The 25,000-nt window shown below is 43.9% G+C and overlaps 1 protein-coding gene across 4 annotated transcripts in view; it reads right to left on the bottom strand.

Moving 5' to 3' along the window:
- LIMCH1 (LIM and calponin homology domains 1) overlaps positions 1 to 25,000 on the bottom strand; it is a 391,967-nt gene that overhangs the window by 100,424 nt on the left and 266,543 nt on the right. For all 4 annotated transcript variants that reach the window (XM_075346998.1, XM_075346997.1, XM_075346999.1 and 1 more), the window contains 2 exons: positions 19,015 to 19,045; positions 3,656 to 3,766 (listed from right to left, as the gene is read on the bottom strand). In XM_075346998.1, the coding sequence (XP_075203113.1) occupies positions 3,656 to 3,766; positions 19,015 to 19,045 (142 nt within the window). The remainder of the gene's footprint in view (positions 1 to 3,655; positions 3,767 to 19,014; positions 19,046 to 25,000) is intronic.

Genomic DNA, 25,000 nt, shown 5'->3' with positions numbered 1-25,000 from the left:
CTCTGTCTATGGGAGGGGCAGAATCCAGAGCGCATGAAATTGGCTTTTCATTATGGACTGTTTCTGCAGCGATTTGAAGCGCACGTGTGCTGTTCAAATCGCTGCAGAAATTTCTGCAGAGACAGAACGCAACATGGGCACATAGCCTTATACCGTCACAATGCAAAGATTATACAATACCAAATATCAAACAATCTGTGCTTTGGATTAGGAATGGTAAATAATTCTAGCAGTCCATTTGATAAGTTATCCATTATTTTTAGCTATAATGTCTCCCTAAAGTTGTAAAGAAGCTTTCATACTGTGTTCTTCTCCCCCCATTCAGTGGTCCTTGTTAGGCTTCCATCCGAATTCCCAGCAAAACGAGATTTGGACGTATACGCTGACGAAGTACTGACTATAATGGTGCAGACGGAGTCACCGTCGATTTGTCGTGCACCATTTTCGGGAGTATACGCCTAATGGAGGCAGAGACCCAGACGCAGTTGACTGTGTCTTCCTCCAGGAAGCGTATACCCCCGAAAATGGTGCACAACAAAGCAACGGTGACTTTGTCTGCACCATTATAGTCAGTACCTCATCAGCATATATGTCCAAATCCTATTATGGGGACTCGTACAGAAGCCCCAACGGGACCACTGAATGGGGAGAGGAAAATCATCAGATAGATCGGATCCTGCTGAGATCTGTTGGAAAAAAAGTTCTGCAAACACAACTTTTTTTGTCCATTGTTAAATGACATTTCTGCCAGATCCCTTTTTTTTTTTTTTTTTTTTTTTACATTGGAGTCTATGGAGAACAGATCTGTGATTGTTATTTAGCGATCCATTTTTCTTGCATTTATAACGGATCCGTTTTTTTCTTACAGGATCTGTTACAAATGGAAGATAAATAGCAATCCATTAACCCCTTCACAACTAGCCAATTTTGCGCTTTCCAGGGGTTTTTTTTTTTCACCATTCTTCTACAGAGAGACGTAACTTTTTTATTTTTCAGTCAATATGGTCATGTGAGGGCTCGTTTTCTGCAGAACAAGCTGTACTTTTCAATGAAACCATGAGTTTTATCATATAGTATACTGGAAAACGGCAAAAAAAATGCCAAATTCGGAAAAATTGCAAAACAAAGTGCAATTACACAATGGTTTTTGAGATTTTGGATTCAGTGTATTACCTATATGGTAAAACATGTGTTATTGTGATGCCTGAGGTTGGTGCGAGTTCATAGACACCAAACATGTATAGGTTTATTTTTATCTAAAAAAAAATTTTAAAAAAATTGACGTTTGTCCGAAAAAAGTGGTGTACGTTTTGCGCCATTTTCTGCAACTCGTCGCATTCTCATATTTTAGGATCTATGGCTCAATGACCGCTTATTTTTTGCGTCTCAAGCTGCCGTTTTTAACTGTGCCATTTTTGTGCACATGCTACGTTTTGATCGCCTGTTATTGCATTTAGCGCAAACTTTGTGGCGACGAAAAATATGTAATTTTGGCGTTTGGAATTTTTTGCCGCTCCGCCGTTTACCGATCAGATTAATTGATTTTATATTTTCATAGATAGGGCATTTCTGAACGCAGCGATACCAAATGTGTGTATATTTTTTATTTTTTTTAACCCTTTAATTTTCAATGGGGTGAAAATTGGATGATTTGAATTTTTAGGGTTTTTTTTTAAAAAAAAGTTTTTTTAAATCAGAGCAGCATCGCTCAGACCGGAAGAAATGATCATCTCCTCTAACAAGCAACACTCAGCTGTTTCTTACAGGACCTGAGTCATGTGAGCACCGGAGTTGTCACATGACCCTGTGCTACCATGACAACCACCGGATCTGCATGATTATGTCACGTGACTTCCGGTATTGGCCTGTGAGTAAAGTTATAGCGCGATCGCAATTATAATGTCGCTGTCACATATTGACAGTGCCATTTAAGGGCTTAAAAGGCATGGGCAGATAGCGATTCCGCTCGTGCCTGGCAGGCACACATCTAAGCTGTACAAATCAGCTGAGATGTGCGCCGATCTCCCCCGGCTGCTAGCAGCGTCGAGGGAGATTAACACTGACCGCTAAGATGTAAGATTACTGCCCACGGTCGTTATGGGTTAACTGCTCCATTCTCCATAGACTCCAATGTTAAAAAAAAAGGATCCGACAGAAATCATTTTGCCAATGGATTTCTGCAGGATCTGTTCTAACAGATGATTACAGGACATGCGAAGTAAGGCCTAAGAGATAATATATTTATTGAAGTTATACTAAGAATCTCTAGCTTTAGCCATATGCGGTAGTATTCGATGCTTATTATTTAACTCTTTATGAACTGGGTAATTTTCCGAATCTCAATACTTTTTCAAGTCCTGTAGGTATGTGATGGATCAACATTAGATAGATAGATAGATAGATAGATAGATAGATCGATATAGATAGATATAGATAGTTTATGTATTTTTTTTTTCTTAAAATACAGTAATTTGTCCCTTAAACTCTCAAAGCAGAGCTCTGTGGGCACATTATTTCTTTTTTCTTTATTGTACATATTTTCCACTGTAACAGGCAATTCTAGGAGCCTCAGTTACAGGGAAAACATCCAGTGAGAAGTCACTGACAGAGCTGATCAGGGTAAGTGAAACCCCAGCAGCTCAGGTATGTCTGGCCGAAGCCCAGTGATTATGTGATCACTGGGTCTATTAGTTGACTGTGCCGAAGCTTCTATTTGGCACATGGCACTCATTAAGCTCTATGCGACTGCAGAAGAGAAGACAGATAGTGGTGATAAACCGCTGCTGTCTTCTTGCCACTGTGGCTCCTCACCTGCTGGCAGTGTTGTCAGCTTATCTGTACAGAACTGCGCAATGTGAGCTCAGCAGGTCAGATCTAACGCTGCACAGTGCTATACCAGATATGGCAAGGTGGAACACTTGGCTCACTGCCCGTGACAGTGACCTAATACTTGAACTGCAACAGTAGTAATGGAAGTCCACCTAAATTTAGAAAAAAATAAAACATGGCCCTCCAAGATACGCAATCAGAAAATTAATTTTAACTTTATTGAAGTGTCAGCATAAAGCTCTACTATGTATAATGGCCAATGTTTCAGTCATCGGTGGACCTTGGTCACAGCCTTCCAGTATCAATGAGCTTATCGTGCAGTGTTAACCAGTTAAGAGCTATGGACACAGTTTATTTTACCTAAAAGATGGACAGAGGACATGGTTTAAAAAAAAGTTACATGGGAACACACACATCCGTAAGGAGGAGAGCCAGTGGAATTAGTGGGCATGTTTCATTTTTTATTTTTAGACCACAATGGGTTGTTTTTAAACCAAAAAAAGTGGTTGGACAATCATTAATTTTTTTTTTACTACTCTCCAAAGAAACTTTGCCTACATATTGGAAACTGCACCATTAATGGAGGCTGCTGTGGACATCACAGATTGAGGTTTTAATTTTCTTGGACCTTTGGTTGTAAAAGGATATCAATTGACAGGATAAAAGGTTCAGACTAGCAGTAACATAAAGGTAAAGTCTATATAACATTCAGAATTTTACTTGGAAAAATTTTCCTGGGAAAAAACTAAGTTCAACTAAGACTTATGTCTCACAGATTGTTGGACTGGCTCTCATTCCATGCTTACATCATTAAACCATCCCATACCTTTCTCATTTGTGCCAGAAGACCCTCAAACTCCTTCAGATCCAAGTGATTTCCACTGTAGGACGCACAGCTGTTTGCCGCTTTTCCAAGCCAATAAACAGTAACTAGTACCTGAAACAATACAAAAGAGATTACGTTCCAACACTACTAAATATTTAGATCTAATAGAGTATTTTGGATCCACAAAATTCTAATTTATGAAGTTCAACATTATGAAGTTCAGCCGGGTTCGATCATATGCAAGTCTAGAAACATCAGGACTGTATTAAGAAGAATAAAATGTAATATGACTTCACACCATTGTTTGCCATTATGATGAACGTCCAGATGAATGACGTGCGACCAGCAGTATAGCATAAAACGTTATGTTACGGAGCTGGTGCATAGGAATTACTGGCAAATCTCACAATCCTGCTTATTATTCCATTATGTGCTGCAGATGGATTTTCACAAGGCGAACACCGATGACATTCATGTACGTGATACTGAACAGGAAGGGTGGGGAGTGTAAGGACTAGGTCAAACTCATCCTTCAAACTAGTTTGATAAGCTTGACTCAGTGGAAGTCAACGTGTCAACACCACTCATACCACTTTATCAAGCAATTATTACCACCGCCCAGGCAGAATGGTTCAGAAAGAGAGAAGATACCGTAGCTCATCAGTTACAGGATGGGGGCACCAGCACTCGTACAGCACACAGTATACTAATGGAGGGAAAGTTCAAGTACTTAATCTAGAAAATTACATTACTAAAGGAAGCCAAACAATTAAATGAACTAAGGCAGAACTTGTAGATTCTAGCAGGACCGGTTGTCCTATAAACACTGCTTTTTTTGTAAAAAAATATTTGCTGGTACGCATCCCTGAGACGAGGAGTGGGGGGGGGGTGCTGTTAGGCACCGGCGGCCAAGTTTGAGGAGGGGGGGTGGGGAGGATCTGTCAGCCGGCGGCCGAGTTTGAGGAGTGGGAGGGAGTGCTTTCGTTGCTGTTGTGCTGCCGGGAGATCCTATGCACGGTTTACTACATACTACATACGGTACTGTATGCTGGAGAGAGAGGCAGGGGGTGCAGAACTACAAGGCTCAGCATACTCCATCCACTAGTGTATGCAGGAGAGGCAGGGGGAGCAGAACTACAAGGCTCAGCATTCTCCATCCACTAGTACATGCAGGAGAGCAGACAGCAGCTGCTGAACTACAAGGCTCAGCATCCTTCAGCCAAGACTGTATGCAGGAGTTTTTTGCCCAAAAACGTTAAAAAAAAATGACGTGGGCTTTGCCATATTTTTGTATGCTAGCCAGGTACAGCAGGCAGGTACGGGCTGCCCCCAACCCCCAGCTGCCTATTTGTACCCGGCTGAAAACCAAAAATATAGGGAAGCCCTTTTTTTTTTTTTTTTTTTAATTATTTCATGAATTTCATGAAATAATTTAAGAAAAAAAAATTACGTGGGCTTCGCACAAATTTTGTGTCCAGCCAGGTACAACTAGGCAGCTGGGGATAAGAATCCGCAGCGCAGAGTGCCCAAGCTTTCTGGGCATCACTGCTGCGAATTGCAGTCCGTAGCCTACCCAGAAAATGGCGCTTTCATAGAAGCGCCATATTCTGGTGCTGTATCCAACTCTTACAGCAGCCCTGGTGACGGGTGGCTCGCTGGGTAATAAGGGGTTAGGGCCAGCTGTATATTATCAACTGGCTCTAGGCCTAAAATTCATGGTGTCACGCCAATATTAGACATGGCCACCATGAAAATATTTTTATTAGAAATAAAACACAACACAATTAGTGACTCCATCTTTATTGAAATAAAGAATCCCCCCCTCCGCAGTAATCCTGGGTCAAGGGTCCCGCGCCGTCCAATCCGGATTCAATATCATCTGATCGGTTTGCTGGAAGGCAAAGCGATCAGATGATATCAGGTTAAAGGACATGAATCACATGACACATCAGCTGATTGTATAAACTGCTTTTATACACTCAGCTGATGCATCAGTGCAAAAAAACCCAAACTACTCACCTGTCTGCAAAATCCCGGTACACGACTGATCGCTCCAGGAGCCGCCAGTAATCAGCTGCTGCAGTTACCTCATAGCATCACCTGATCGCTTAAACCAGCTGGGCGGTAAAAAGCCGGCCCCACCGCTGGACTTAGACTGTCAGCTGATGCCGTAGCATGACTACATCAGTTGATTACCGGCAGGTCCTGAAGCCGATCAGACGTGTCCCGGGAGGCTGCAGACCGGTAAGTGGGAGATTTTTTTGCTAGTGTTCCCGCTTAGCAGCTGGGAGCGGACATAGCGCCGGTGGTAGCAGGGGGAGTGAGCACTGGGAGACGGGTGGGGGGAAGGGGGGGAGCACTAGGGGACCTGATCGCCGGCGGCAGGAGCAGCACAGTGATTACAGGGCAGGTGGGAGGGAGCGGAGGTTGGTGGGTTGAATCGGACGACGGGGGGCAACGGAGGTCGGGGGGGAGGGAGTGGAAGACAGCAGAGGGGAGCAAATAACCTTACCGGATGGCAGCCGATCAGGGTGACCGGCCGTGACATCGATCTTCAGTGTCCATGAACATCTTGCAGAGTGCAGGCACCCACCGCCCCCCCACATCTGATTGGAGGGATAGCGTCACATGGATGCTAGCTCCAATCAGATCAGAGGGGGGGCACAGAGGTCACCCTGCTCCAGCCAATGGATGAGGATATAGAAAATTTACAAATTAGCCATGTGGACAGAGCCAGAGGTGCTTATCCTCAGCGCTCTTCACATTTTCCGCACCACCACCGCAAAAAAAGCACTGCCTATAGATATGAATGCGGTTGAAATGCAGTTCCATGAACAGCCAATGGATAAGCGGTAGAAAGGAAAAAAAGGAACCCGTGTCGATCCATCCTATTGTCCATACCATAGGTAGCATGAATCCAAGATTGCAGCAAGGTATATATTTTTTTTTAAATGATCCAGTGTTTCATAGAAAACAGTCTTAAGAGCCAGAAAGCAACTATAGGCAGTGTGAAGATCTAAGGCCGTGGGTTGTATTAATCATCTAGGCAGGTTAACGATGTAACAATTTTTATTTACAATAGTTCTTATGCTCCTACAGATGACAGATATCAACATTAGTTCTTAGAACAGTTCCTCAAATCTAGTCGACGGATATTACGACCATAGCATGTGTATGCAGCTCCAATCTCTATAGTCCATTCATGGCACCAGGACTTGGCTGCAGCAACAGATCTTCCCTCTCCCAGTCACAGCAATAACTCACTGACCAAACATGTGGCTTATTGTTTTCCTTTTCCTGGGATAAGCGCCATGGATGGGCAGAAGTGCTCATTAGACCCAACCCCCTAAACATTTTTTTTCATATAACTCCAAGTATGAAGGAAGGCAGTCTTATTGCCAGCTTGCAGGATTGTGTATCAGGGGGACCCTCTGCAGATTGAAACAATAGACAAAAAAATCCCCCACCAGATGCAGGACAATGAATCCTACTGCAGGCCTGAATACATTAGAGGCCATTGAGGCTAACTAGGAAACAAATTTACAACCCCTTCCACCTTCAAATTATGTAATGTAAACCGACAGATAAATCTTATTGTTAAGTTTTATCAGAGATTGTTTTTGTAATTGATGCTCCGTGCTGCAAAATACCCAAATCCTTTAAGAGTTGTGGGCTCCACCCTACGTTCATTGGTCCAATAGTCTGCAGCCAGCTCCTCACAGGTAGAGACGACAATAATCCACTAGGACCCTCCCATTGGCTTCTCTCCAAACTGCTCTAGTTGATTGACAGGTCTCCCCCGAAGTACATAAATTGTAAAGCCCAGTCAATCAACTAGACCAGCGGGGAGAAGCCAGCTGGGGAGCTGCATCGGACTTGTCAGATCTCTTCCTATAGTCCATGGTCGGATCTTTTCACAATTTTTTTCTCCTAAATGACAGAGCACTTCATAGAAAAACATACCTGGCTGCAAGATCCAAAAACACTGCATGTTGCATTTTTTGACTTGGTTCCATGATTTTGTAGACTTAAAAAAGAAGACCAGAATTGAAATCAAAAAGCAAACTTGTAAAAAATGATAGGTTGAGACACAAGAAAGCTAATCCTGATGGAACGGCTAATTAGAAACTCAACATAACATGGATAAACCCCTAATAAACATAAAATAATGGAAGTAAAATAAACCAAATCACCATGTGGTCAACTGAACTGCCTCTGAGCACCCAGTGGAAAGTATCATATGCCCATAACGACCTTGTAATAATATTTTGAATGATTATTTTCATAATCAACATTATGACCAAGGCCAGATTTACAATATACAATTAAGGCTGAGAAATCAGATGAATAACCAAATAAAAATAATCCAAAGTAGCTGAAACAGTAATTGCACGTAGTCAGAAAGACAGAGGTGAAATCTCTGGAGCACGTATACATTTTGTTAAAGCATTCATGAGATACTTTTGAGAGAACACACACCCATTTCCTAACGCAGATAGGACACAGTAAATCTATACTTTCAGACGTCATACGCAAAGTAAATAAAGGAAGAAAAGGTTCCACTTCAGCTCGTCTTGTACAAAAAATTATCAGGTTGTGTCACAGCAAAACGTTTAGAGCGCACCAACCACCAGGATTTTCCTATATAACCTAAAGCCAGTGCTATACTGGCGCTATCAGGCTGATTCCATACATACCATTAGTTGTCTGCTAGAATGTATAGGTTTTGAAACACAAATAAAGTTTGTAAAATGAACAGCTTTTTGGGTGGCAGCAGCTGCCGATCAGCTAATAGGTGGGGTCGGTATTCATAGTGATTCCCACCACCCTGCCTGTGCTTCCTCCTGACCGTTATTTATGCTAATTCTATTACAGAGTTGTTTTACTGACTAGAAGGACCTGTGCTGAACCATGTGACCAGAAGGGGCGGGGCCTCAGCCAATAGAAAAATAATGTTGCTTCCCGGTATCTGCTATGTTGGCCGAGGCCCTGCCCATTCTGATCACATGGGCAGGGCCTCAGCCCAGTTTGGTTTGTTACCAAAAAAAAGTCCCGCATAGGATTGGGGAGCGCGATGGAAAGTCTGAATGGTCATCATTGGTGCTGGTCCATCCAAAACTAATGCAAAGTTGAAGAGGTGCGGGTCAGACCTTGCACGGCTCTCCTCAGATCTCTGTCTTCTCATCTCTCATATCTCATATCTTGGGCATGAGGCAAATGGGGGTCCAAGCTGCCAGACTGAGGCAGCAGAATGGGTGACGCTGGGTGTGGTGACCATACACTATAAATATTCAGTCACATTAAATATGGAGGGATTTGGTGACTTTATTGCTTTACAAACATTAATAAAATTTACCAAAGCAACATTTTTAACCTAAATGTGACAATGATTAAACGGTGGAGATTCATTTTGAAGCTCTAACTTTTCCCTTTTTTATCAGCAGTTACAGATGCAGCAAATGAGTGTCACACGGGGTTTGGCTCATAACTTGCCAGGTGTCAGCCCCTGTTCACACAACAGACTAATACTCTACACTGTGGTTTTTCTGGTGTCTCTGAGTAGAGATGAGCAGACCAGTAAAAGTTCAGGTTCTGCTGGTCCAGCTGAACTTTTTTTAAGTTTGGTTTTGGACTCAGACTTGAAGGGAACTTAATTTGAAGTCACTGATTGGGCAGTTCAGGTCTCCGCCCACATGCAGCCAGCCATAAACAGAGAAATTCTAGGGAAGGGTAGGCAGATTTTTTTCCATTTTTTTATGGTACACACTACATCTGATCACGATGATGTTACCCACTAGTGCGGCTCAAACAAACACTGCAAGTGCCTCGCACTGGGTTGAGCACCGAGCGTATCAGAGCACAGAAATGCTCCTACGAGTGGTTTGCATTTGTAAAGCCCCCTAACTTTGTTTTCTTGGAAAGGTCTGAGTTCGTACCGAACACTTCAGGTTCACTCATCTCTACTTCTGAGTTACACAGGCTCGGGCATCGACCAACTGTTTGTTCATTTGTGATCAGGCAGGCAGGAGTGAATTCCTACTGGCCTGCTGCTTACCTCTGGAATCACATGTTGTGGGAAGACCTGTCACACCTACTCCCATCCTTTTTAAGATGGAGGAATCTATCTTCCCATGCTGACAATAGATTTTGCTACATTGGTCCATGTGCTGTTGTATTCCAGTCATGCTGGTGATTGTAGCGCTTTGTGCGTGGAGTTGTTTTAGAGCTCTCGTCGTCTTGTTGTTTCCTCCCTGTTCTTATTTTCCTCCTTATTACTTGTCTAATACCTCTGTGTGAGTGTACTGAGTGAACCAGTTTTGGTTTCACAAGTTTATCCATAAATGTGTGTTTTACCACTTTGGTCCCGGCCCTCCCCTTGGGTGAGGGAGAGTAGGTATTAGATCAGGGCTGTACAGGACCTGGGAAAGGAAGGCAGCCCACACATCATTACTGTGGCGCCCCTGAAGGTCCAGTCGCCACAGAAGTACTGCACCTCGGCCAGAGGTATGGTAACCCATCCACGGGTAAGGAGGAGGCCACAACTCATTGCACACATACACAGACACACACTCTTAATTTATTGACACTCCATTAGGCCGTGGTTAGGGCGAGTTGCACCTTAGGGAAAGTACAGTCCTGAAGCCAGTCTGGAGGTGGAGTTTAGTAAGTGGCAGCAGACTGTACAATGTTAGTCAGTCAGGAAGTGGACACAGAGTAGAAAGGTCCTGGGGTCTGGGGCTGGAGCAGCTTGTCCCAGGATCAGGACAGGAGTCGTCTTAGAGCGGCGGAAAGTGCACCATACACCCGTGGGCTCGCATCCACAGCCGGCATACCGGTGTGGAGAGACTTCGCCGCGACGGGGAACCGGTCCCTAGACTAGTGGAGGACTACAAAGCTCAGCTGGTAAACCGGAGGCTGAGGTTACTTCAAGTACCGAGGCCACCACCACACATAAACCGCTGAAAAGGTGACCATATAGGACCAAGGGACAAGGCAGGAAAGCCACCCACAAAAGGGATCCGCGGACACCGGCTCGGGGCAGTGTGTGTGAGGCGCGGGGCAGGCGGGAAAGGCCAGTGCAGGAAGACAACCAGGGAAGGAACACAGAAGGGTGTACCAGATTGTGCCTCCAAACTATCCGGTGATCAGCTGGGGCGCATCACAGCAAGACCCAGCACTCCGAGGGTAGCCTCTGACTAGTCGTGGTAACCAGGAACTATCAACCATGAGTAAAGAAATTCTGACTGCATTTCTGTGTTGCCCAGTTATTGTCTGCGCCTCTGGCCCTGCACCCCGCCATTACATCTCAACACCATAGACTCTACCTCCCATCGACAGCCCTGGAGCTCAACTCAGATGCATCAGCACCGGCCCCAAGGGAACTGAATAGAAGCAGCGGCACCCATCTTGCCGCATACCACAGGTGGCATCACGAATTCATCTCCCCATGTAAATAACTTTTCCACCATCATCTTAAAACGACACCGCCGGGGTCACGGAGCCGGGCCTTGCTGCCATAATCTCCCAGAACAGAACCGGCCCGGTAACGAGTGCCCCATGGCCCTGGTGGGCGTGTCATCACCATCAGACGTATCTTTGGGATCAGGGCCAGCTAGGTTCCCCCCCCCAGCCTGTGGGCCAGTTTAGAAGCCCCGGTCCCCGGTTATCCCATGACACCCCGTGACAATGAGTCACAGTCATTACACAGCACATAGCAGGGGCACATTTATAAGATTATCTCAGCACTGGAACATTTATTTTATTTTATTTTTTTTTAAATACATCCAATTGTTTATTATTTCTAAGATCTACTGATTAAAATCAACTTTGAAATTAACTGTGTTCTATGGAAAACCCCTTTAAGGACGTTGGAACAATCCGCCGGTTCATGTAAAAAGTGACTGAAAATATAGTGACCTCCTACATGTGATATAGTGAGGAGAAGGCAAGTAAAAATGATTAAATACCAGGAAATTAATGTCCTGCATACCTGAACACGAAAGGTGGGGCAGAATTCAGACTGGATGGTGCCATGAGGCTTAGTATAGACAGGCTGGAGCTGTCTATGTGGCCTCAAATGTGGAAGAATTTCACACAACTTGACAATATTAAACAGCTGCTGTGTAACGTTCAGTGACTCCATCACAGCTCGGGCTTCGGGTGGCTGCTATTTGTGCTGAGCACTTGTCTTCATAGCAAAGTTTATTCGAGTGTTGGCAAGGAAGAGACGAACAAGCTGGATATGGGAACATTCTCCATTATTCTACGAAAATATTTATACTAGGATTTTATCAAGATTGTCTCAATGTGGACTAAAACCACGATTACACAACGATTGCATAACCTTTATATACGGTAAGTAATAGTGTGCAACCAAGACCTAGGGTGTAATAAGGAACAATGGGGCCCGAAGCAAAAAAAACAAAACAAAAACCAATTACGCTCATCACCTGTTATTAAGGAGGATATGGAACGATTCTGCTCCAAAAAGTGCCTGCCAAAAATCACTCCGAAAACACTCAAAACTATTGATATGTAAAAACAATTTGCTGCTCATACATTAAAGGCCCCGTCACACACAGAGATAAATCTTTGGCAGATCTGTGGTTGCAGTGAAATCATGGACATATTGTTCCATTTGTACACAGCCACAAACCTGGCACTGATTGTCCACAATTTCACTACAGCCACAGATCCGCCACAGATCCGCCACAGATCTATCTCTGTGTGTAAAGTGGCCTTTAGACTTTTGAGCAACTTTTAGGCTATGTGCATATGTTGAGTATTTGGATGCAAAAATTTCTGCACCATTTCTGCATCTTTTTTCAAGAAAAACGCGTTTTTGCCATGATATCAATGCGTTTGGCATGCATTTTTCACCTGCATTTTTCTAGTGTTTTTTGACACCAATGAATGCTGTAGAGATAGACAGATCGATCGATCGAAACAGATGTATAGACATACAGACATATAATTTCAGAACACCCCCCCAAACATAATACAATTGCACCCTGTGGCGCTTATGGGAAAGGTTTTTATTAAATAATAAAAAAATCACTTAGGGTCTATTCTATTTTTGAAAACCAGCCAGACAGCTGTGAGCTGATATTATCAGGCTGGTAAGGTCCGGAGTTATTGGCCCCTTCCAAGCCTAAAAATGGCAGCTCGCAGCTGCAGCAGAACTGGTGCATCACATTAGATGCGCCAATTGTGGTACTTCACCTCGGCTCTTCCAGATTGCCCTGGTGCGGTGGCAATCGGGATAATGGTATTTGGGGTTGATGTCAGCTGGCATCAAACCCTGGTGTTAGTAATGGAGAGATGTCTATCAGACACCACCATTACTAAACCAAGTAAAAAGAAAAAACACATACAAACACATAAAATACTTTAAATTTACAGTCCCCAACACTTTCTCTGGATCACCATTTTATTTAAGGAAAAAAAAACAAAAAAAACATGCAGGTCCGCCATAGACCAGGGAATCCGACATAGCCCAGAGAATACTCCGAGGTTTCATAGTCTTTGAGCAGCAGCCACTCCTGACTCATGCTGTGCTCTGCAAGACCCAGTGAATCTGATTAGCGGTGTCGTCAGTAACGTCATCACTCATCACTGTGACATCACCGCTCATTACAATCGTCAGTCCTCACAGAGTGCAGCATGAGTCGGGAGTGGCTGCTGCTCAAAGCCTATGGAGCCTTGTTCTGAGGTTCCATAGCCTATAGCTTACATAATCGAGGAACGTCTTGGGAAGTGGTGGCCTACGTTGGACCTGGGAACAATGCTTTCTAATAAATTGGTGAAGGAGGGACAGGGTCTTGTTTTCTGTCTGTTAATGTTTTCAGGTGTCTATTTGTGGATTACGTTGAATTCCCTTGACTACAGAGGACCTGCATGTTTTTTCTCTTAAAGAGAGCCATCAGGATATTCATATATATAGTAAAGCCAGTGCTATACTGGCGCTCGGATGCTGAATGTAAGCATAGCTTTTGTTCTGAAATTGAATGTTTTATTTCAGAAATATAGGCAAGTAAAGGTACAGAAATGTACTGTTATTTGATTGATAGCAGCTACAGAATATCTAATAGGTGGGTCAAGTTTTGCTATCTATTCCCGCCCCTGTCTGCTGCCTGGCCTTGGTCAACCCAAAAAACATTACCTCAATTGCCAATACACCAGGGCATTGGGAACAGCCATAGTGAAACACTAGAATTGGGGCATCTAATATGATGTGCCACTTTTGGAGGCGTTGCAGACGCCACATGGTTTTTTCCATTTATTTCTTTAATCATAAAAAGCTGTCCAATAAGCTACACAAGGTGCAATTTATTACATGCCTGTCACACTCTGTCGAAATCCATCTCTATAGATCCAACAGGAGAAAAAAAAAGAAAGACTCTCTTCCCCAATGATTAATGTGAAAATCCTTTTCATTGGTACATCAATTAAAAGGGATATACCATTAAAACCATTTATAAAAACAAAAGAAAATATGGGAATGTGTTGGATGCAAAAAAATAGATGGAAAAGGTATACACACATAGAATATAACAACATTTAAACAATGAATGCTAGTATAATGGATGCATAGGCTTAAATATGTAAAAATGCATATAAAGACAAAATAAAGTAAACAGGGTGTGTGTGAAAATAATTGCTCCAAGGTGTGAAAGTATGGGAGTCTCACAAAGGGAGAACTAAGCCAGTGCAAACAAATGAGCAGACCAAGATGCAAAATTAAATAACCCACGGAACCATTAGAATATGTTTAATAAACCTGTAAATAGGCAGGAGAATGGTTACCGTATGGTTGTGCCCTTGAGGTGCCCAGGGGGTATTTGAAACTCATATAGGTACTGAGGCCAAATAGATAAGAAAAACCTCTCTCCACAGCATTCACTACTGTCTAAAAACACATGCAAAAAAGCAAGCAAAAATGTAGTAAAACACACAATCATTTTATACCTGCTTTTTAATAGTGTTTTTGTCTGACTTCATTGAAGTCAATGGGTGAAAAAAAAAAAATCGCTGCAAAAATGCTGAGAGAATTGACAGGCTGCAGATTATTTTCTGTACCAAATCTTCAAGTTACAAATAAGCAACGTGTGCATGACACTTCAGATTCTCATTGCCTTCTCTGGGAATTCTTTAACGCCTGCAGCATTTTAACCTCTAAAAACGCTTACAGGGTTATTTCCGTCTCCCAGATCCTATCCCAGTATGTAGTAGGTGTAATAATAATAATAATAATAATAATAATAATAATAATAATAATAATAATAATAGCAAATACCTCCAATTACAAATGTAGTGTATTTCTCCTGATTTACTATGTCACTTCCCTCATGTTCAGGGCATTGAAGGACCTTGGGAATCTATGGTTACAACCACATATATAGTCTCATTTAGTTAGTTGCGCGTAGTCGTAATCATGGATACCCAAGATCCTGCAATGCCCTGCACATGAAGTGACATAGTGAATTATAAGAACTATACTACATTTCTAATTGGAGGTATTTGCTATTATTATTATTATTACTACACCTACTACATATTGGAATAGGATTTGGAGATGGGAATAACCCTGCAAGCTTGGTCATTGCTTAATCGATTCAAAAAAATACTGCAAATTGCCCCCTAAAAATGCTTGGGAAGATGTAAAGAGAATGCAAACTGCTTCTGAAAATGGAGTGAAAACATGAATAAAACAGAAACATGGCGGCGCTTCCCGAAGTGGTTTCTACTTGAAAATAAAAACAACATACCCTTAGACTCTGTTCACATCTAGTTGTGTTTTTGTTTTTTTTTTTGTTGCTTCCATCAGAGGTATACACTTAGACTAGTTTTTCCCAACATTTACCTCCCACAAATTGCCTCCCTGATAGTCAATAGTGCCCACCTCTCGGCTGTGGCTGTCTCCCTGGTAGCCAGCAATGCCCACATGCATTGTAGCTATACCCATTACTATGCCTGCTTCCCTTGGTAGCCAGCTATGGTCAACTGCATCATAGCTATAGCCATTACTATGCTTGCTTCCCTGGTAGCCAGCTATGCCTATCCGCATCATAGCTATACCCATTACTATGCTTGCCTCTTTGGTAATCAGCTATGTCTACCTGCATCATAGCTATACTCATTACTATGCTTGCCTGTATCATAGCTATATCCATTATTATGCCTGCCTTTATCATAGCTATACTCATCACTATGCTTGCCTGTATCATAGTTATACCCATTACTATGCCTGCCTCCCTGGTAACGAGCCATGCCCACCTGCATCGTAGTTATGCCAGCCTCCCTGGTAGTTTTACCCAATTTTCAGGTGGCTATGACAATGACTGACTATACATTTGTAAATTAATGAAAAAAATATACCAACTAAATCTACAAGTTTAATTCAAACCTGCACAAATTTTATGTTTATCTTTGTGTCTATGAGCAACATTTAGTAGACGGAGGTTGAGCTGTGCGCACCGATCCGGGGACGCCCGCCATTCAGATTCAAAACACAGAGATCCATTCCCAGTTCCAGTCATTAGTGCTTCTCCTGGCATAAATCAACACAGAATTACAGTCAATTGGATTAGTGCTCAATCCCTTCGTAACCCCTCCCCCCGTCCCACCTTGACATATGTGAACATTGGTTTGAAAGAGAAAAAGTCAAATCCAGTATGGAAAGTTACATAGAGACTGACAGCTCAGCCAGGATCCGGCCTTGCGGGGCACAGTGTATTTGACTGCGCTCGCCCTGTATTAGCAATTGCTTTGCCCCAATGAACCCTAAGAGGCGAGTTATGGCACATCACTAATATGATTTACTGCAGAGGAATAATTGCTCAGCTTCTGGCAAGTTCCATTTGTACAGTACTTTTCCTGCTGCCAGAATGGGCGTCTTCTAATCTCTTCCAGATCAGGCACCAGAAGTGTAATTCCTTTGTCAGAAATGCTTCGCCAGATAAGAAGCAGGCCAGAAAAGTCCAATCACATCAAATGATGTGTGAGAGACGCGCTGTCCACTCAGGAAAAACTCACAAGAGGTTCCCAACTTTATTCCAATCCTCAACACCTCCGCGAAACAGCAGGAACGAGAAGCGAGACAAGAATTACTAGGATTCTATATTAGCCCCAGTAATTATCTATATAATGGGAAATGTAAAACATGAAGATCTATAGATAGTATACTTTACAATTCTAATAGCATTCCTGGCACTTACACCTGGCAGAATACAAGCTGCGTATGGAGGAACTAATGCGGACGGTGTCAAAGTGCCAAAAAAATGACACAAAAACCAAGCACACACTGGATCCTCAAGAGATCATAACTAGTGATGAGCGGGCACTACCATGCTCGGGTGCTCTGTACTCTTAACTAGTGATGAGTGAGCACTACCATGCTCGGGTGCTCAGTACTCGTAACTAGTGATGAGTGAGCACTACCATGCTCGGGTGCTCTGTACTCGTAACTAGTGATGAGTGAGCACTACCATGCTCGGGTGCTCTGTACTCGTAACTAGTGATGAGTGAGCACTACCATGCTCGGGTGCTCTGTACTCGTAACTAGTGATGAGTGAGCACTACCATGCTCGGGTGCTCTGTACTCGTAACTAGTGAAGAGTGAGCACTACCATGCTCGGGTGCTCTGTACTCGTAACTAGTGATGAGTGCGCACTACCTTGCTCGGGTGCTCTGTACTCGTAACTAGTGATGAGTGCGCACTACCTTGCTCGGGTGCTCTGTACTCGTAACTAGTGATGAGTGCGCACTACCTTGCTCGGGTGCTCTGTACTCATAATCAGCAGTTGGAGGCTTAGAATGGCGCAATTCGAGTACCGAGTATAATGGAAGTCAATGGGGAACGGGAGCATTATTCCGTTGACACTATATAAAAATAAAGATTATTATCACGTGACATATCACATGACCCCCCCTTTAGATAGGCCACATGAACAACTTACATGTGATGCACATCTGTAGAGTGACACAGATCCTCCACAGATCTCCTATATACTGTATGAGCACCCCTATATAGCCCCCTATGTGCAGGATGGGTCCACACATAGCCCATAAATACAGCATAAGTCCTCAAACAGCCACCCTATAGTATGAGCCAATACATAGCCCCTAAATACAGCATGAGGCCTCATATAGCCCCCTATATACAGGATGAGTTCACACAAAGCCCCCTAAATACAGCATAAGTCCTGACACAGCCACCCTATAGTATGAGCCAATACATAGCCCCTATATACAGCATGAGGCCTCATATAGCCCCCTATAAACAGGATAAGTTCACACAAGCCCCCTAAATACAGCATAACTCCTGACACAGCCACCCTATAGTATGAGCCAATACATAGCCCCTACATACAGCATGAGGCCTCATATAGGCCCTACATACAGGAAGAGTCCCCACATACACCCTATATACAGGAGAAACCCACATAGCACCTATATACATGATGATCCACCCCTCACATAGCTCACTATATACAGGATGAGCCTCCGCCGAGTTAGTATATACAGTATAAGCTCCCATATAGCCCCCTGTATACAGCATGAGCCCACATATAGCCCCCTAAATACACGATGACCCCCCACATAGCCCCCATTATAACCCGCCTATGTTTTTACCTGCATTTGTTTGTCTACTATAGCGTCAAAGCATTTTGCACTGTTCAAATTTGAATAATTGCAAGGTTACCATATATCTTGGCACTTACAGAGTGCTGCTGTATTTTTTTATTTGTGTTTTATGAAGTCATAGTAGTTTGCACCTGTTCACACGGTGCAGGTCAGTTTTTTGAATAACAGCCATTATCTGCTGGGAAAAATGAGGGCTTGGTGTGCCAGACCCGGGAATGGCAGTCACATGGCCACTAGCATGCAATATGCACACACCCGACCACATACTGACTAGACGGCCGTGGCCTCACTCAATGCAAGTTTATTGCGCAACCGCGTTTTGTTTTGGTTTTTTTTGCTCCATTTTTTGCAGAGTTTTTGGTGAAGAAAATGAACCTTGTTAAACATGTAATGTGCACAAAGCATGCATACAATCCATGCCCAAAAAACCGCTGGCAAAAAAGCATCAAAAGCAATTGTTTTGAATGCAGGATTTTTACTGCCAAAACAGAAGGTTTTGGCTGCAGAATAAAAATGCAGCATAAATGCCGAGTGTGAACATAACCTTATAATGCTTCCTTCAGCAGCAGGAGACACCAGTAATACACAAGCACGGGAAGTCTATTAGGCTAGATATCCCCATTATAAATTGTGTGATCATCACTAAAACATACAGGCCTGTACAACACAGATTGATGGGACACACAGAAAATTATTATTATTAATGTACTTACGTTTCTTAGCTTCCGGTTACAATCTGCGATTCTGCATGAAGAACAAGAAAATGTTATTAGACTATGTACCACAGAATTCTGCTACTTGGTTAATCTGTTTAACCCAAAACACATTACAGGACATCTATGGCCACAGAACCATGAACCTGCAGTCCGATCTCTGGGCATCACATTATAGAACCGAAGGTACCGAGCAGAATAATTCATTATAACATTCATTTTTGGTCGTTGAATTCACCATTCATCGATCATCTATCTATTGATTGCACTTAGGTCTGGATTTATTTGGACAGTGACAAGTTTTGGAACTTTAGCGGTTTACCAAAACACATGGAAGATACAATTATATAATCAATATGGGTTTAAAGTGCAGACTCTCAGCTATAATTTGGGGGTATTCAGATCTTAATTGTTGGAAGGGTTTAGGAATTACAGCTCTTTAATATGTAGCTGCATCTTTTTCAAGAGCCCAAAAGGTAATTGGACAATTATCTCAAAAGCTCTTTAATGGGCTGCATGAGCTATTCCTTCATTAATTTATCAATTAAGCAGGTAAAAGGTCTGGAGCTGATTCAGGGTGCGGCATTTGCATTTGGAAGCTGTTGCTGTGAACCCACAACATGAGTTCAAAGAAGCTCTCAATGGAAAAGAAACAGGTCATCAATAGGCTGAAAAAAAAGGAAGAAATGCAGAGAGACAGCGGAAATGTTATGAGTGGCCAAATCAATAGTTTGGTACATTATGCAATAAAAAAAAAAAAAAAAAAGTCAAAAGGCATGGATGTCCACGGAAGACATTAGTGGTGGATGATCACTGAATCCTTTTCTTGATGAAGAAAAACCCTTCACAACATCCACCCAAGTGAAGAACACTCTCCAGAAAGTAGGTGTTTCAGTATCTAAATCTACCATAAAGATAAGACTTCATGAGAACAAATACAGAGGGTTCTCCATAAGGTGCATACCATTAATAAGCCTTAAAAATTGAAAGGCCAGATTAGACTTTGCCCAAAAAAAAATATTTAAAGAAGCCAGCCCAGTTCTGGAAAGCATTCTTTGGACACAAGAAACTAAGCTTAACCTATATTAGAAAAATGGGAAAAAGAAACTATGGAGAAGGCTTAGAACGGCTCATGATGCAAAGTACACCACATTATCTGTAACACATGGTGGAGGCACTGTGATGGACGAACATGCATGGCTTCTAGTGGTCCTGGGTTACTAGTGTTTATTGATGATGTGACTGAAGGCAGAAGCAGATGGAAGAATTCTGAAGTGTACAGGGCGATACTTTCTGCTCAGATTCAACCAAATTCAGCTAGCTTGATTGGATGGTGCTGCACAGTACAGATGAACAGTGACTCAAAACATACTGCGAAAGCAACCCAGGAGGTTATTTAAATGGAAAGTGGAATATTTTACACTAGCCAAATCAATCTCCACTCCATCAAGCATGCATTTCACATGACTAAGACAAAGCTTAAATAGGTTCTCCTCTACTTAAACAGCGATAACCTATTCTTAGGATAAGTCATTAGCGTGTTATTGGCCGGAGTCAGACACCTGGAACCCTCGCCGATCAAGTGTTTTTGGTGCCGCTGCCAGCAGTAGGTGACCTGAAATTCTCAGTTCTGGAGCTGTTCTGTCTTCTGTTAGTGGCCATGGCCAGGTACTGCACATCCGCCTCCTATTGATTTGAATAAGAGGCGGATGTGCAGTACCCAGCTATCAGAAGATGACACAGCTCTGGAACTGAGCATTTCTGGCCACCTTCTGCCGAAAGCTCCGAGAACAGATGATTAGCAGGGCTACTGGATGTTGGACCTCAGACACTGATAACCTATCTTAAAGATAGGTTATCAAAGTTGAAGTAGTGGACAACCTTTTTAAAGGCCCAGTCACACACAACGACTTACTTACTTTACCCAAAAACAATGCGACCTGATAGGGATCGCTGGTAAGTCGCTGGGAAATCGCTGGTGAGATGTCACACAGTCAGATCTTACCAACGATGCAGGAACGATACATGTGTAAACATGTGTAAAGAAATTGGATCGATGCCCTCAGTGTTTTTCATCAGTGTGTCATCAGCATTTTTAATAAGATGATTAAAATGATTAATAAAATGACGAAGTTTCTCCTGTACTTTGCAATGTTAAATACGTGCAGCAAACAGATGGCACACTGCTGCCATCACTGTGCTGTGTGTGTTTTTCATGGACCCTCTTGTATTGGAGAGGTCATCCGTGCTACTGGAAAAATCTGACATGTAAATAGCACCATAGATTATAATGGGCACGAGCTGAATCTGGGAAAACAAAAATCATGTACAAGGAACACGAAAGTGTGTATGAGGCATTAGTGTGACTATAAGGCCGGTGCCACACGGGGACTACTGCGATCCTCGCATGACACTCGCTCGCGCTGCACCGAGGTGCGATTGGGCCGGCGCTGAGGTGCGATAGGGCCGGAGCTGAGGAGTGGAGGGCCGTCGCTGAGGAGGGGAGGGAGGGAAATATCTCCCTCTCTCCTCCGTTGCCGGCTATTGCCATTCTCGCCCTGCATTCGCATTACACCGCTGTACTGCGAGTGCAGTGCGATTTTTCTCTCGCTCCATAGACTTGAATGGGTGCAAGAGAATCTAGGATCGCATTGCACCCGCAGCATACTGTGACTGCTTTCTTGGTCCGATTAGGGCTGAGAAAATAATTGCTCATTGGTGCTGGCACATAGGCTAATATTGGTCTGAGTGGAATGCAATGTTTTATAGCATTCCACTCGCTCCGATTTTTATGCCGTGTGTCTTAGGCCTAAGAGGTTTTGATGTTTAGGAGATCTCCAAGTCTTCTATCCAAAAATACAAAATAAAATGTGTTTTATAAATACATTTTTAAAAGTGTAGAATTATTGCACTGTACGTAAAAAGAAAAAAAGGTAATCGGAATGCAAGAAAAATAAAATGCTTTTGCTTTCGTACACATTACAGAAAGTCATCCAAACCCACTGACAACTATCTTATATGTATGGAGATCTGATGATTTTGCAACAGATAATAGCAGATGAAAGAAAGATCAGTCGTGCCAAATTTTAACAGCTGATCCTTTTGTTTTCCAAGGAGATAAATGGTGTTTGGCAGTAGCTCACTCCCCATTTAAAGACACGCAGGCAGTCGGCCAGACTGAGTGTACAGATGAATGGGGTAGTTGGAGAAATAGTTGTCAGCTCATTCAGACATTCATGCACAGGGGTCCGATCTCAGACGGCAATGCATGGACTGGCCGCGGTTCTCCCGAGCGGAGTGTCACAGCCTCAAGGAAATATGTGAAGCTGTTAAGCTCCGGTTGGAAAACCCGTAGCCAGTACATGCATTGTTGTTTGAGATTGGAGCGATGTGCATGTGTGCCGCCTCGCTCACAGCAGCCGAGCTGCTCGGCTCCGAACCTTCTGTGGGTGGCTCGAGGGTCTCCGGACCGGGGGGTCTCGCGGTCACTTCGATCAAAAACGGGGTTTGTAGTGGTGGATGTAGGACGTATATGTACAGGCTGAGCCGTATTAAGTTCGTGACGCCACCCATGGTATGTGGTGAGGTTGGACACCACGGCTGCAGTGACGGGTAACCCGGGGGAGATGTTATGCAGCAAGTTGTTAACCCCTCCGTGGGCAGGGATGGTGGCCCCGGGACCAGTTGGGGATTGGTGCAGGGAGATGGGCGACCGCAGGGTGCTGGTGTACTCACTATTGAAGGAAACACACGAGTCCCTGGTAAACCAAGGTGATGGTGGTTGGTGACCGCAGCCGGCTGGTGGTCTCTGTCTTTCTCCTGCATCTTTGTGTAATGGTGGACTGCCTGTGCTTGCAACTTCAGGAGTCCGCTCCCCGGCTGGATGTGGCCTAAGGAGCCCTTGCCCGCAGACGCTGGCCCGTGGGATCTCCGGTAGATGTCACACAGCCCTGGCGGTGGCCTTCTATCCCCCTCGGTGGGCTGTTGTCTTCTAATAGGGACTTTGGGTGGGACAGGACCTCTAGTCCTGCCTCAATCGGTGAACTAACCAGTTCCAGTAGCTTCTGGACTTTGCATCAGGGAGTACCCCCCTGTGTGCTCCGGTTTCCGAGTCGGTTCCCCGGGTCGGTACGGGCGGGCCACTGCCTTGTCCCGGTCCACCTCGGTTCCACCGAGCAGTCTTCCCGACTCCTGCAGACGGAGGCCGCCATCTGCCTCCTAGCCAAAGGCACCAGGGCTCCTATCCTGGCGCCATTCAATTTGGGGTAGTCGCCTCTGCTGGAGCTGCACACAGCTCCAGCCCACACTCCTCTCCAACTTGAACTCTAACAGAATCTGTTTACTTTCCCGCCCCGGGCTGTCTAGACTCCTTGGTGGGCGTCTTCCAACCGCCTGGTTCAGCCCCCTGGTGTGTCCATCCAGCCCTGAGGGGGGTGACTAGGGTTTTAAAGGTTGTCTGATGTTGCCTATGAGGGAACGGTGTAGTGCAGGGGCCTATTTGTGACTACCTGGTCCAGCCAGGGTGTCACAAATGGATGTCTGAAATGAGCCAATTTGACTGGGAACTATAGAAGATGGATGGGCATAGAAGTCTAGATTTGCCTCCAATAGCCAAGGCTACTTTTGCAAAATAACAAAAAAAAAAAGTTACATTTGCAGGGACAAAACAATCGTGGTCGCAGGGATCGCGACTGCAAAGGGGCCCAGGAGTGCAGGGGCCCCGTGGACCCCAGCTCCTGCTTCAACTGGATGTGCGTCTGAGGCCGAATATCCAGCTGAAATGCATTGCGGTGCTGAGACCCGTCGGGTCACTGTACTTCAATACACACTGCCAGAAAAACAGTGGTCGGCTGACAGCTAACATCGGCGTCCCTGTGACTGAGGCAACGCATGACAATAATGTCATGGTTTGCCATAGCACGGACGCCGGTGAAAGCCGACGGTCACTGTGGGCCCGGCTATAGAGGAGAACGCCGTGCGAAGTGGGAGCTAGGAAGGGTGAGTAAAGTCTATACTAGGAGGGGCCTTGGAAAAAAACATATATGGCAGGAGGGGGCCAGTATATGGCAGGAGGGGCCCAGGAGAGGAACATATATACCAGGAGGGGCCCTGGGAGGAGGACAGTATATACTAGGAGGGGCACAGTATATACCTGGAGAGGGACAATATATACCTGGAGAGGAACATATATACCAGAAGAGGGACATTATATACCAAGAGGTGCCCTGGAGGCGGACAGTATGTAACAGGAGGAGGACAGTATATACCAGGATAGGGGACATAATTACTAGGAAGGAGCCCAGGATGGGGGACAAAAGTACAGAATGTGGGATATTACTACATAATGGGGGAGGACAACTCTTTATAGGGTTTAGAACGCTAAATGTATACATACATATACATATATCTGACCACTATACAGGGATGGGGGGCTAGGTCCAAATTTTGCACCGGGGCCCATCGAACACTAGTTATGCCACTGAACATTAGGTAACAAAAAAATATAACTTTGGTTATAGAAGGTTTATCAAACTGTAGAAGAAAGTACTGAACTTGATCCTGTAAATAAGGTGTTTAAAAACTATGCAACCAAGTTAAGCTTAAAAAATGGTAACTAGAAGAGGCGGGAACAATTTCAAATTTCTAGAGATTTGGAATTCTTGATGATAATAAAGGACTGATAATATATTGGAAATATCGAGTAAATGTGCAAATGTTGTCATTTTGGGGGGAGGGAAAGGGGAGTATTTTTTTTGGGGGGGGGGCTGACAGGAAGTGTTTGAAGAATTTCCTGAAAGGGAGTCTGTCATCAGATTTTTGCCACATAATCTGCAAACAGCATAATGTAGAGACAGAGGCCCTAATTCCAGCAATGTGTCAATTACTAAGCTGCATTGTTTAGTTAAAATAAATAAAAATCACTGTTTAAATCAGCAAGAGATTAGCATTAGAGGACTACTTGGTGTGCTGCCAGGTAGTCCAGCAT

The sequence above is a fragment of the Anomaloglossus baeobatrachus genome, chromosome 1 (assembly GCF_048569485.1).
Source record: "Anomaloglossus baeobatrachus isolate aAnoBae1 chromosome 1, aAnoBae1.hap1, whole genome shotgun sequence".
Taxonomy (NCBI): Eukaryota; Metazoa; Chordata; class Amphibia; order Anura; family Aromobatidae; genus Anomaloglossus; species Anomaloglossus baeobatrachus.
The sequence above is the reverse complement of the archived record's forward strand: the minus strand, read 5'-3'. Positions and strand labels throughout refer to the sequence as shown.